The sequence below is a fragment of the Pelophylax lessonae genome (assembly GCF_965119305.1).
Source record: "Pelophylax lessonae genome assembly, chromosome: 7".
In the NCBI taxonomy this organism is placed as follows: domain Eukaryota; kingdom Metazoa; phylum Chordata; class Amphibia; order Anura; family Ranidae; genus Pelophylax; species Pelophylax lessonae.
Genome location: NC_138774.1, coordinates 91,977,528 through 91,992,031, shown reverse-complemented (window position 1 = coordinate 91,992,031; position 14,504 = coordinate 91,977,528). Strand labels below are relative to the sequence as shown.

General features: G+C 44.3%; 1 protein-coding gene across 1 annotated transcript in view; it reads left to right on the top strand.

Annotated features, from left to right (window-relative positions):
* The window catches only part of DHX16 (DEAH-box helicase 16), an 81,534-nt gene extending 68,350 nt beyond the window's left edge, over positions 1-13,184 (top strand). The window contains exons 19-20 of the mRNA XM_082264357.1: positions 9,338-9,511; positions 12,893-13,184. Of these exons, the coding sequence (XP_082120483.1) occupies positions 9,338-9,511; positions 12,893-13,021 (303 nt within the window). The 3' untranslated portion in view covers positions 13,022-13,184. The remainder of the gene's footprint in view (positions 1-9,337; positions 9,512-12,892) is intronic.
* The last annotated feature ends 1,320 nt before the right edge of the window (positions 13,185-14,504 follow it).

The window sequence follows — 14,504 nt, the reverse complement described above, 5'->3', positions numbered from 1 at the left end:
TGTATTTGTAAACTTTATTATCCATTGAGGCATTATGCAACATAGACAAAATACATTTTTGTAGTCTGTTATGCACAACTTCCAAATGTGTCATAGGTGGAAGTGCGACAATTATACATGCAGTGGAGGTAAAGACCGTAGCATATTGGACCCTACAGTATTCCACTGTTCAGTATAAGTGGAAAGTAAAGGGAACCTGTAGCAATTTCTTTGTCTAGAAGACCGTAGAAAAAAGAACCACCAATAAGGAAAAGAATGACAGGAAATAACAACAAAACCTTACTGGTGTACAAGTGGCTGATTGGTTTAATAATACTTGCTCAGCACTCCGAGGACCAGGGGTGTATGGCTCGTGGGATGATGAGAGAGATATATACATCCGGCAAACTAAAAGAACGAATAAGGTGTTGATGGTGGATAGTCAAGGGTACACGTCTAGAACGGGGTGTGGTCAGACAAGATGATCAATTTCAAGAGAATAATACATCCAGCTAGACCAAATATTTCTAAATTGTTACTCCCTAGTAACATGGACCCATCTCTCTGCCTCCATGATTTTGTTCACCTCCTTTTGCCAATCTTGCAAAGTAGGGCATTGGCTATGTTTCCGGAATCGGGGGAATTAGGCTCTTTGCAGCGTTCAAAAGAAAAGATATCACTCTCCGTTTATAGGTTCTTAAGGAGCTAGGGGTGTCATGGAAGAGATAATGTAGAGGGGTAAATTCAATGGGTTTAAGTGTAGTTTTCTGTATCCATGGGAAAACTTATTTTCAAAATTGCGGATCTTGAAACAGTGCCACCGTAATTGTAAACACGTGCCCTCCTGGGCGCACCTTCTCCAACTCTAAGGGCCTTCTGCAGGGAAAATTTGCGCAAGTCTCTTGGGAGTTTTGTACCACCGTGAGAGGACCACTTGCCATTTTGAGTGTGCGATTTTATTGTTATTTTCACTAAGAACGGAGACCCTGCAACATCCCAAATCATTGTCTGTTTCGACCTATGTGACATTACAGTAAACTTCACGAGTGCATGCATGGAGTGCTAGTAGAGCTGCACGATTCTGGATAAAATGAGAATCACAATTTTTCTACTTGGAATAAAGATCATGATTGTCTCACAATTCTCGGCGCAACATCATCTTTCATATTATACAAAAAAATTGGGCTAACTTTACTGTTTAGTTCTTTTAAGATTCATTAACCACTTGCCTACAGTGCACTTTCACCCCCTTCCTGCCCAGACCGATTTTCAGCTTTCAGCGCTCTCACACTTTGACTGAGAATTACTCAGTCATGCAACACTGTACCCATACAAAAATTGTGTCCTTTTTTTCACACAAATAGAGCTTTCTTTTGATGGTATTTGATCAATACTGGGTTTTTTATTTTTTGTGCTATAAATAAAAAAAAGACTGAAAATATCGTGAAAAAACACATTTTTCTTTGTTTCTGTCATACAATTTTGCAAATTAGTCATTTTTCTTCACAAATTTTGGCCAAAATTTATACTGCAACTTATCTTTGGTAAAAATAACCCAAGTAAGTGTATATTATTTGGTCTTTGTGAAAGTTATAGAGTCCACAAGCTATGGTGCGAATCATTGAAAATTGATCACACTTGATCACACCTGATGTACTGAAGGCTTATCTCATTTCTTGAGACACTAAAAAGTCAGGAAAGTACAAATACCCCCCAAATGACCCCTTTTTGGAAAGTAGACATTCCAAGGTATTTAATAAGGGGCATGGTGAGTTTTTTGAAGTTGTAATTTTTTCCCACAATGCTTTGCAAAATGAAGATTTTTTTTTTTTACAAATTGCCGTATTAACAGGTTATTTCTCTCACACACATGTATACTTGCAACTACACCCCAAAACACATTCTACTACTCCTCCTGAGTATGTCGATACCACATGTGTGAGACTTTTTCACAGCCTAGCCATATACAGAGGCCTAACATCCAAGTAGCAGCGTCCGGCATTCTAGGAGCATAAATTACACATATCATTTCCTGACAACCTATCGCACTTTTGAAGTCCCTGGAGCACCAGGACAATGGAAACTCCCATAAAATGACCCCATTTTGGAAAGCAAACACCCCAACGTATAATTTGTGAGGCATAACGAGTCTTTTGAACGTGTCATTTTTTTCCACAAGCTTTTGGAAACTGTGGAAAGAAAATGAAAATTCATTTTTTTTTTACACAAAGTTGTCAATTTATGCAATATTTCTAACACATAGCATGTACATAGCAAACATTTCACCCCAAAATACATTCTGCTATTCCTCCTGAGTATAGCAATACCACATGTGTAACACTTTTACACAGCCTAGCCACATACAGAGGCCTAACATCCAAGTAGCTCTTTACACAAAGTTGTCCATTTATCCACTTTAAGACTGGGCCTATTTTTGACACTTGGTGTTTATAAGCTAAAATCAATTTTTTGCTAGAAAACTACTTGGAACCCCCAAACATTATATATTTTTTTTAGCAGAGACCCTAGAGCATATTTGCGCAGCAGTCTTCCAAATGCAATTTTTTTGAAAAAAATTCACTTTTTTGAATTAAAAAATAAGAAATCAGTAAATTTAGCCCAATTTTTTTCCATAATGTGAAAGATAATGTTACGCCGAGTAATTAGATACCCAACATGTCATGCTTCAAAATTGCACACGCTCGCTGAATGGGGCCAAACATTGGTATTAAAAATCCCCATAGGCAACATTTTAAAAAATTCTACAGGTTACCAGCTTAGAGTTACAGAGGAGGTCTAGGGCTCAAATTATTGCTCTCGCTCGAACGATCGTGGTGATACCTCACATGTGTGGTTTGAACACCATTTACATATGTGGTTGGGACTTGCGTATGCGTTCGCTTCTGCGCGCGAGCTAACGGGGACAGGGCGCTTTAATTTTTTTTTTTATTCCTATTACAAGGAATGTAAACATCCCTTGTAATAGAAATAGGCATGACAGGTCCTCTTTATTGTGAGATCTGGGGTCAAAAAGACCTCACACCTCACAACTACACTAAAAAAAAAAAAAAAAAAAATTGTTGAAAAAGAAAAAAAAAAACAAAAAAAAAAAAAACGGCCCTTTAAACCGGTTGCTAGGCAACGACTTTTGACGTAGCTCCGGTCCTCCAAGACCATAGAGTGGAGTGAGGGCCATATTGCCCTCACTCAACTTCCTGTCTCTGAGGATCCGGGACCGGATAGTTTTTCCCGCTGCTGGCGGGTCCGGTAAGCTGGGAAAACGTCTAGGACGCGGCGGGAGGGGGGGGGGCATCACCTCTTCCCATGCACCGTTGCGGCGAATCTGCCACTGGGACTACCCTTATCTGAAAGCCGACCGCCCGCCGTTTAAAAAAATACCGGGGTTATGGCAGCTATCTGCTGCCATAACCCCAGTATTTAGCTTTAAATGGCCGATGTATATAGTCGTTAGGCGGTCGGTAAGTGGTTGCATGTATATAGCAAAAATTGTACCCCCAAAATACATTCTGCTACTCCTCCTAATTATGGCAATACCACACGTGTGAGACTTTTACATAAAATGCACATCTAATTTCCTGACAACCTATCATTTTTGAAGGCCTCTCACATTTTTAACACATAGCATGTACATAGCAAGAAATACATTACAAAATACATTCTATAAAGGAAAGTGTAAAAAAAATTATTACCTGTGGTTGTAGTAGTGCAGTTGTCCACAGAGGAGAGCATTAGTCCAGGCAGCAGGCAGGGACATGCTTAGCGACGACAATAGCAATTTTCCAGGCAGCAGGCAGGAATATAGTCTATAGTCAATACTGGGATATTGTCAGCACAGCCGCAGCATTTGTCCACAGGAATTTTCCAGGCAGAGACATGGTCAGCACAGCCATAATATTGGTCCCGGTACACTGCAGACAATCATTGTACCACTCTCCAGCTAATATCATGCAGCAGGCAGAGGCATGATGGTAGTAAGTCAGCTGAGGGCCTTGGTCAGGTGAGACCTGGGGACAGGGGTAGAGGCTTCTCCCACCCAAATCTCTTTGAAGCCTCCGGACTCCAGACCCTAATCCGGAATTTACGAAACCCAGAGAGAACCAAAAAAATTGTTTTTCTCTATCCGGAAAAACAACTCTGGAGCCCCTCACATATGTGAGACCCCTGTGTACTACAGTAGCAGGGGGCGACAGATCAGTTCAAGCGGTAGGCAAGAAGAATAGTCGGTAAATCAAGCCAGGGTCAGTTCACGTGCAAGCAATCCAAGCGGCAGGCAGAAGCGTAGTTGAAAAAACAGGCCAGGGTCAGTTCACAGGGAAGCAATCCAAACAGTAAGAAGAAGCGTAATCGGTAAAACAAACCAGGGTCAGTTCACGTGAAAGCAGTCCAAACAGTAGGCAGAGGCATAGTGGAAAAACAGGCCAGGGTCAGTTTATGTGGAAGGCAGTGGCATGAGGAAAATTGGTCAGCACAGATGAAAACGGGGAAATGGGCTAGTAATTTACGAATGTATAGTAACGTGTGAAGCATTCTCCAATGCACAGGCCAGGTTGGGAGGGACAGTACCGACAATAGAAGCTGGTGTCTTTACGAAACCCCCTTCTGCTGCATACACGGCATCTTTTTTGGCGCCTTCGGCCTCCTTCAGACGGTGGAAGGTAGTCTGGGAAGTGGCGCCCACTAAGTCGGCTAACAGCCTCAGAGCGAAGGTTTTCTCGGGGGAGTCCTTGTGGGTAGATGACATTTTCCTCAATGAATTTTAGGAAGGAGATGGGGCTTTCAGTGGATTTGGAGTAGATTACATAAGCGTTATAAAAGGCCAATTGAAATAAATAAATTGCAACTTTCTTATACCAGAATCGGGACTTCCTTGTGGCTAAGTAGGGCTGAATCTTTTGGTCGTTAAAATCCACCCCCCCCATGTAAAGATTGTAATCGTGGACACATTTTGGCTTTTCAATGGGACCTCTTCTTCTTCGAACCTCAACTGTGGTGTTGTTATGAATGGTGGACATCATGTACACATTTCTGTTATCCTTCCATCTCAAGGCCAGCACTTCGTTGTTTCTCAAGGCTGCTATTTCCCCCTTTTCTCATTTTTTTATTCACCAAGGACTGTGGGAAGCCCTTCCTGTTCTTCCTGGTGGTTCCGCAGGCCAGGGTTCCTTCAAGGTACAGATGTCTGAAAAGGGGCAGGCTGGTATAATAATTATCCAGGTAAAGGTGGTAGCCTTTCCTCAGCAGTGGGTACGCCAGGTCCCATACAACTTTTCCGTTTGTGCCCATGTAGGCCGGGCAATCAGGGGGATCGAGCTGGGAATCTCTTCCTTCGTATATGCGGAACGCATACAGATATCCCGTAGCTCTGTCGCACAGTTTGTATAATTTGACCCCATATTTGGCCTTTTGCTCTGAATGTATTGCTTTATTCCTAGCCGGCCTGTGAAGTGTAGCAGGGACTCATCTACACATATGTTTTGATCAGGGGCGTAAAGTTCTGCAAAACTTTGGGAAAGAAAATTTATGAGGGGGCGAACTTTATATAGCTTGTCAAAATTTGGATGATTTTGGGGGGGGGGGCACTGGCTGTTGTCACTGAAATGAAGGAAGCGCATGATAATTTCATACCTGGACCTGGACATTAGGGCAGAATATATGGGCATACTGTGTATGGGGTGGGTGGACCAATAGGCACGTCCTTCATTTTTTTTTGTAACCCCCATGTTTATTGTGAGGCCCAAAAACATTTTGAACTCCTCCAAGGTTAACTCTCTCCACTCAAACGGACGGGAATAGGAAGATTGGGGGTTGTTAACAATAAACTGCTGGGCATACAGATTCGTTTGGTCCATGATGTATTGCAGAAAATCGTTGGGCAAAAATAAATGGAGAAAATCAATAAACGAAAAATTCTCTGTATTGGCCTGCACACCTGGCTGTGCGGTAAAAGGGGGAATATTTGTGATCCTGAGTTGGAGGGCAGCCATCTTGGGTTGGCAAGAGCATCTGGGAGGTGGATAGTGGCCCTGGCTCTTGGGGGATGTGACACTCCGGTGCTGGTAGAAGGGGGATTCGAAATTGGGAGTGATGCCGCAGCGCTGGTGCTGGGCCTGGGCATTCGCTCCTGGGGTGTTTCGCTGGGGGCAGAGCGGGTACTGGGCCTGGGCATAGGATCCTGGGGTGTACTGGTGGTGGCAGTGCTGGTACTGGGCATAGGATCCTGGGGTGTATCCCTTGTGGCTGCCTGGTTTCCAGAGCGCCGTGCCCTTTTGGGAGGGACCCATTCTTCCTCCGAGTCCATCTCCGATCCGCTACTATTAGCAACTTCAAATTCCGAATCGGATTCGGAATTGGATTCAGATACTGATGAGAGCTCCCCGGTGCTCTCATTAGTCATAGAGATGATCTGAAACGCCTCCTCGCTGCTGTACATCCTTTTTGACATTCTGGCCGTGCGACGGGTGACTGCGGATGATCACTGATGGGTGGCAGGTGACTGATAGGTGGCAGGGGACGGTCACTGATGGGCTGACAGATGACGATGACTGATGGGGTGACAGGTGACTATGACTGATGGGGTGACAGATGACGATGACTGATGGGGTGACAGATGACGATGACTGATGGGGTGACAGATGACGATGACTGATGGGGTGACAGATGATGATGACTGATGGGGTGACAGATGACGATCACTGATGGGGTGACAGATGATGATGACTGATGGGGTGACAGATGACGATGACTGATGGGGTGACAGATGACGATGACTGATGGGGTGACAGATGACGATCACTGATGGGGTGACAGATGACGATCACTGATGGGGTGACAGATGACGATCACTGATGGGGTGACAGATGAGGATCACTGATGGGGTGACAGATGAGGATCACTGATGGGGTGACAAGTGACGATGACTGATGGGGTGACAGGTGACGGTGATTGATGGGGTGACAGGTGCACCGCTGGCGATACTGATGGCAGTCTCTGGTGACAGGTGCACTTTATAGGTAGCGATTTTTGGGCACTGATGGTGACAGGTGACTGTTGGGTGACAGGTGCAATTGGGGGGGGTCTGATGACACTTTTTTTTTACACTGACAGACACAGATCAGTAACTCACTGTTTCTGGCTCTGCTCTCCTCACACTGGAAACGGTGTGTGAGGGGAGAAGAGCTAGTAACAGTCAGTTACTGCTCTGTGTTTACATTTGTGATGGGCTGTGAATGGATTCACAGCCCATCACGTGGTAATCAGCCACTGTCATTGGCTGTTTTACACTGTCGGTGACTAGCTGTGTTCCTAGGGAACACATAGCCACCGTCATGACCGCGCTGCGCACTCCCGATCGCGCATGCGCGGTCTTCTTCCGGCATTTACTGTTGTGATCGGCTATGTCATTGAAACATAGCCGATCACGTGGGAAACAGCCATGCCCATTGGCTGTTTCCCCCCTGCCGGTGATCGGCTGTGTCCCGGGAACACGCCGACACCGGCAGTGCACGGCGGCGCGATCGCGTGCCTGCCCTGCATTCCTGGATCACGTCATATGACGTCCGCCCAGGATAATGGCCGTACCGTCCCGCCGTCATATGACGGCGGGCGGGCGGCAAGTGGTTAAAGTGTATTTTATTCCGAAAAATTGCATTTGAAAGACCGCTGCCCAAATACAGTGTGACATTATTGCAACGACTGCCATTTTATTCTCCAAGGTGTCTGCTAAAAATAAATATATATATATTAGTGATCGACTGATATCTTTTTTTTTTTTAGTGCCGATACCGATATTTTGGTCATCGAATATCGGTATTGGCCGATATTTTCGGACATTTAAACAAATTTTTTGTTTTTTACAGGTACTCTGGTGGTGGGATCTGGGGATCTAAAAGACCCTCAAACCCCTCCTCTGCACTTAAAAGCATTCAAGTTTGGCTGTTTTAAATGCTCGCATTTTTTTTAATTTGCCGCAGAGTACCCGTAAGTGATGTCATGACATCACTTCCGGGTTTTTACATAGAGACCCAATCCGAGCCGAATGCGGCTTTGATCAGGTCTTCTGTTCGGCGGCCGTGCAGGTAGGATGCCTGGGTCTCCCTGTGGGGCGGGAGACCCGGGCGAGCTACGGAAGGCGGCAGGAGGGGGGAGAAGTCCCCTCCCACTCCCACTGTCTCGGTTGTCATTACAAGACAGCCAACCGTCGGCTATGGACGCCGGTACCGGGGTGATGCCTCTAGCTGCAGGCATCACTCCGGTACATGCACTTTCCCTAAATATGGGCAATATCGGTAACCTCAGGGGCCGATTCCTATATATTGGGGAAAGTGCATATCGGCCCCTGATATATCAGCATTGCCGATAATCGGTCAAACCCTAATATATATATATATTATAATGTTTGGGAATCCAAGTCATTTTCTTGCAAGAAATACTGATTTTAACTTGTAAGCAACAAGTGTCAGAAAAAGGCTTAGTCTTTGGGCTGGTTCACACTGGTGCGATGAAGGAAATCCTGCAAATCCACTTCCTGCATCGCACCTGAATCGCCGGCAGTTCTCACTACCCTCTGTGAACCGCTGAGGGTGTCAGTACAAAGTTAATGACACCCCCAGATCGGTTCGCAGATTGCAGTCCAAACAGGACAGGAATCGGATCGCATGGGTGTGAACAGCCATGTGATCCGATTCTGGTGCGGCCAAAAAAAGGGTCCTGCATGAGTTTGGTCAGAATGCAATGTAAATTCAGCCATACAGTTTGTATGACTGAATTCGCATTGCATGTGATCTGCACAGCAATATGGTGCAAATCAAATGCGATGTCTGGCATCGCACCAGTGTGAACCGGCCATTTAAGTGGTTAAACTGCCCTCATTTACAGACCGAAGTTCAACCCTTTGATCTAATAAAAGAACCAAATGACACAATTTAAAACCTGTTTAGAGTTGTTTTCCAGCGCTGAAAAATGTTGATAAACATTTGCCGGAGGCTCTTTTTTTTTTTTTTTTTGACAGCTGTGAGTGAGCAGAGAACTGCACTGTATGAATTGTTGAAATGCCTGATTAAAATCCTGAGGGGGATTGAAAATCAAGATTGAGATTTTTTAACAATCAATCGTGCAGCTCTAAGTGCTAGGGACTTTCTTCTACCAGTACTGGTTTTGCACAGGCCATTTTTTGTGGTCACTGTAAGCACCCCTGCATTTACTAAATTAGGGTCCAGCATCATTGGGATTGTGCTGCTCCACATAAGATTTTCTTCTTATCTGTTTTAGCAGATCATGCTCTGTAATGGCAGAATTGCATTTGTTCCTTACCTTGCTACTATCCTTTGTTTTCTGTCAGGCTATCACAGCTGGCTATTTCTACCACACGGCCAGGCTCAGCCGCAGTGGGTACAAGACAGTGAAGCAGCAGCAAGCAGTATTTATACATCCAAACAGCAGTCTGCATGAGGAGCAGCCACGCTGGGTTATATACCACGAACTTGTCTTCACCACCAAGGAGTACATGAGACAGGTCAGCATTGAGAATGTACTTACGTTACATCAAATGTAATGTGCATGTTACAGGTTTATGGGGCTCAAGTTGTTTTTTGCATGTACAGTAAACCCCCGTTATATCGCGGTTCAGTTTTTGCGGTTCCGGTATATTGCGTTTTTTTTCTGTAATGTTATTTTAGTAATTAAATCATTGATAATGAAATATTTTTGTGTTTTCCATAGCTCTTGCTCTGTCTCTCAGTATCTTTTATGTGTTTAAATTAGTTTCTATTGTTTTAAAATGCTTTTAAAAGTACAGTGACAGTTATAAAAACATGCCTACAGTGTATTTAAATAGGGTATTTCTATTTTGCGGATTTTCACTTTTCGCGGGTGGGTCCGGAACGTAACCCCTGCGATGGAGGGGGGTTTACTGTACATGGAAAACGTTTAGGCCTCTTGCACACTGTAGTGATGAGTATTGGACATTCCATGGTTGGGCTGTATGTCACTTGCGCATATTTGTGACTATGCACACACAAGCAGGATGTGTGACATTTGTGCGTAGTTGCAGGTATACAGGCACAAATACTGACTTGCAACTCAGATTTGTGTGTGTGTATGTATATATGTATGTATATATATATATATATATATATATATATATATATATATAATATAATTTATTATTTATTTTTTGTAATCAATATGCAGTGCATGTTTACTCCCTTGTGTGTACTGGTACGTTGAAAACAATGGACTGTATTCAGATCCATAAACAAAATGCCTGTATGCCTGAAAATTGACCGTCTTCAGGCAGCAGTGTGCAAGAGGTCTTCGGGTAGAGTTAGACATGCATCTAGATCTCCCTTTCCTCTGAAGTCTGAACTGCGTTCAGATCAAACTTCAGAGGCTACTGACAGGTGGTAAGGAAGTGATGTGACGTCTCCTCACCCCCCGATTTTTAACCCCATTATAACGCCAAACATGCCTTCACCTGCATGCATTGCGTTAAAAAAAAACAACAAAAATGACAAAAATCTTTCCCTTTGTTAGTAAACGCAATAACTTTTGCGCAAACCAATCAAAATACGCTTTTTGCGATTTTTTTTTTTTTTTTTTTTTTTTTTTTTTTTTTTTTTACCAAACATATGTAGCAGAAAACAAATTGGCCGAAAAATGTTAGAAAATTTTGATTTTTACATTTTTTTTTGGGGGGAATTTCATATAAAAAAAATTTGAAAAATATTGTTATTTTTGCAAAATTGTCGCTCTTTTTTTGTTTATAGCGCGTGATCAAAAAATCGCACAGGTGATCAAATACCACCAAAAGAAAACTCTTTTGTGGGGGAAAAAAAGGACGTCAAATTCGTTTAGGTACAGTGTCGCACGACCGCGCAATTGTCCGTTAAAGTCACGCAGTGCCGAATCGCAAAATACCCCTTGGTCTTTTAGCAGCCAAATCCTCCGGGGCTTAAGTGGTTAAAGGATTTTTTCATATCATACACCTACATATAAAAAAAAAAAAAAAAAAAGTATATGTAAAGAAAATGAAATTTAAAACAAGGGAATTAAAAATGATTAAGGCATTCCCCCCGACTCAATGTTTAACCAATAAGGGACATAAGATTTAAGGGTGTAGATTCACCAGATCTCAAGGCTAGAGATCTCTGTTTGTTATTACTTCCCCTCCAATTGGGAACAAACCTGACAATTGCCTTCAACACAGTTCCCTCAGGGTTCTTATTGTGACAAAGTAAATAATGTTTAGGGATACTATGATTAGGGAATTTAACATTTTCTGATGTTAACAATGTGTTAATAATTCTGATCTGGAAGGTACGAATCGTATGCCCAACTTCTTGAAGCCCGCATGGGCAAATTACCAAATAAACCAGATTTTCCGAATTGCATATTCTAAAAGACATAATGTCAAATGACCTATTGGTACACCTGGATTAAAAAGTGTATTAATCTTCCAAACCGTGCATTTCCTGCAGGGATAGTAACCCTTCATATTTTGGAAAACATTTTGTTTTCTTTAGGGGATTAGAAACATTTTACATAGTTACATAGTAGGTGAGGTTGAATAAAGACAATAGTCCATCCAGTTCAACCTGTGTAGGTGTGTGTGGCTGTAATCATGCTATAGGCTTATTTGCTTCAACCTGTGTAGGTGTGTGTGGCTGTAATCATCTGGGGCTAAAGATAATCGAAGTGGAGAAGCACCTCTATAAATCACTGCAGGGGTTTCGGAGAGTAAAGGTCCCAAAATGCGATCATTTTTCCAAACACCCCAATGCTTATGAAATTTTTTTTAAAATAGAATAATGTTGGGTAGAGTAAGATGTAAAAAAAATGATATTGAAGTTAGAATTGTCCCCCCTCCCCATCTTGGGTAACAATAGGTCATCCCTATCCTGAGAGTTTGCAGCCAAAAGTGCTCTGTCCAATTTCTCGGGTTTATACCCCTTGTCCAAAAAATGCTGTCGGAGACGCTCCGTTTTGCGTAAAAACGGATCCTGGTAAAAACAGTTCCTCCTAAGCCTTAAAAACTGGCTCTTTGGAATTGACCTCAAACATGGGGGATGGTGACAGCTCCTCATATCTATAAAACCGTTGCGGTATGTCTCCCTAAAAAATGTGGAGGTGACCAGCCTTCCTTCTTGAATCTCAATGTTTAGGCTCGGTTCACATTTATGCGATGCGGGAAGGCTGCGAATTCGCAGCCTGTTCCCGCATTGCACACGCACCCCCGGCAGTTCACACTGCCATATGCGATACGCTGGGGGTGTCAATGTAATCTTAACGACACCCCCAGTTTGATCGCATATCGCAGTGCGATCGTGCAGTTCGCACAGGAGCGGATCGCACAAGTGTGAACCGCTGTGCGATCCGATCCTGATGCGGCTGCAAAAATGCCTCCTGTGCGTGTTTGCTCCGGCTGCGATGCAAATTTAGCCATACAAACTGTATGGCTAAACTCGCACCGCACAGCTTATCGCATGTAATGTCGGAGCAGTGCGCTCCGACATTACATGCAAACCCGGCACTCGCACAAATGTGAACCGGGGCTCAAGGTCTTAAAGTATTTAGGAATTGCTGGCCTCATGTTGCAATAAAATACCCCGATCATTCGCATTCAAAAAGCCAATGAAAGTATTAAGGGATTCTAGGTTGTACTCGTATAAATGTGAACTGTTTTACCTGCCAAAGGATTTGACATTTTATGTTCAGCCTTTATGAGATTTATACATGCATGTTACACTGCACAGCTAGATACCTTTTTGGTTCTTTCCAAATCATGTCACTGCTCATTGGATAGATGTGAATTTGCTGTCCAGTAAGCAGGCTGGAGACAAAAGGTGACATAGGCTTCTATTCCTTCTTCATACAGTAATTATGTTTATACTGACAGATCATAGAGATTGAAAGTCCATGGCTGCTTGAAGTTGCTCCACATTACTACAAGTCCAAAGAGCTGGAGGATGCAGCAAGTAAGAAGATGCCAAAACAAGTTGGGAAAAGCAAAGATGAGCTGGGCTGAGGCAATATCAGCTGTTAAGTACTGAACTCAGGTTTGTGCTGCTGTATGGCCTGAACGCCATCACTAATGAGTTAAGTTGCTCTGTACATCAGTTTTCCCAATGATACTTAAGTACCAGGTAACATGTAGACCAGGAGTTGGCAACCTTTTCCACATTAGGGAGGAGATTTACTGAAATTGAAGCACTCAGAATCTGGTTCAGCTGTGCATGGTAGCCCATCAGGTTCTAAGTTTAGCTTGTTCAATTAGGCTTTGACAATAAAACCTGGAAGCATTGTCTAATTTCAGTAAATCAACCCCTAAGTTTCAATTTACAAGCATAAGACGACAGTTTTGCCATTGTGTTGTAACCATATAATTTTCTCTTACATCCACCGACGGACGTAGCTGCTGCTTTAAATCATAGACGGATGGGTAATAAGCCCCTCCCACTAGGAGTGAGCAGGTAGAGCCAAAGGCTTTGACACGCCCAGGGGGGCGGGATTCCTGGGTTATTACCCCTGGCCTCACCGTTGCATCTTCAGTTTTAGCTGCCTGGTCTTAGGAGTGGCCGAACAGCTCCCTGGTGGGACCTTTTGTCCTAGCTCTGTTTTAAATGTCTTAAAGGGAACCTTTTTTATTTTATTTTTTGTTGCTGCTGACTCCACTTCCTGTGGAATGCCGGCTGGGTTTCGAACTGGCTATATGAGAGCCTTACGGTCTCCCAGTTTGTGCCAGCGAACCCTTGCAGACTGTTAGCTCTGCGCTGGGTCTCCATAGCGACTGTAGTCCCTCGGACGGGGACTGGCCTGCGGGTGAGACACCCCGCCGGGACGCACACACCTGGCATGCCAGCGTCGCAGCGTGCCCCTTGGCCGACAGCGCCCTCACTGCGGTGCAGAGGCAGTCTGTCTGGATGGACGCCCACCCTCAGCAGAGTGGTCCGGTAAGTACAGTCCCCCTGTCTGGTTAGCGGGCCTGGGACGGACGTGGGCTCCTCCATAGGTGAGTAGGACCCTTGGGTACCCATACCTCCTGCCACCCTCCTCCACTATGAGGGGTCACCTGGGACCTTCCCCTCCTACCCTGACCTCTCGGGACACTTTAGTGGGGGGGTCCCCTATGTAAGTCGCCTTAGGTGCTATACCGGGTAGTGGATGGTGGGGGGAGGCCCCTGAGGGGAGTACATGGTTGTGCCTCATACCGCTACCTTGGGGGGGGTTTTCATCCACCGGGTTGACCCCCGCCAGGGCCCCCAGGCCTGTTACTAGGGTAGGCCTCAATAGCCCCGGAGTCACATGCTCATCGGCGCGAAGCCGCCATTTTGCCATGGCCTGCATCCTTCACAGGCCTCAGCAGCCTGCCTAGGTACCCCTATCACTGTAATGCCGGTGGCCATTTTGTGGAGCTTGAAACAAAACCACACAGGCGCTTCTGGCTCTTGTGGGCGGGGGTGTTTCCTTCTACTTTCACTTCTTCATGCAGCTGATGGACCTTGCTGTGT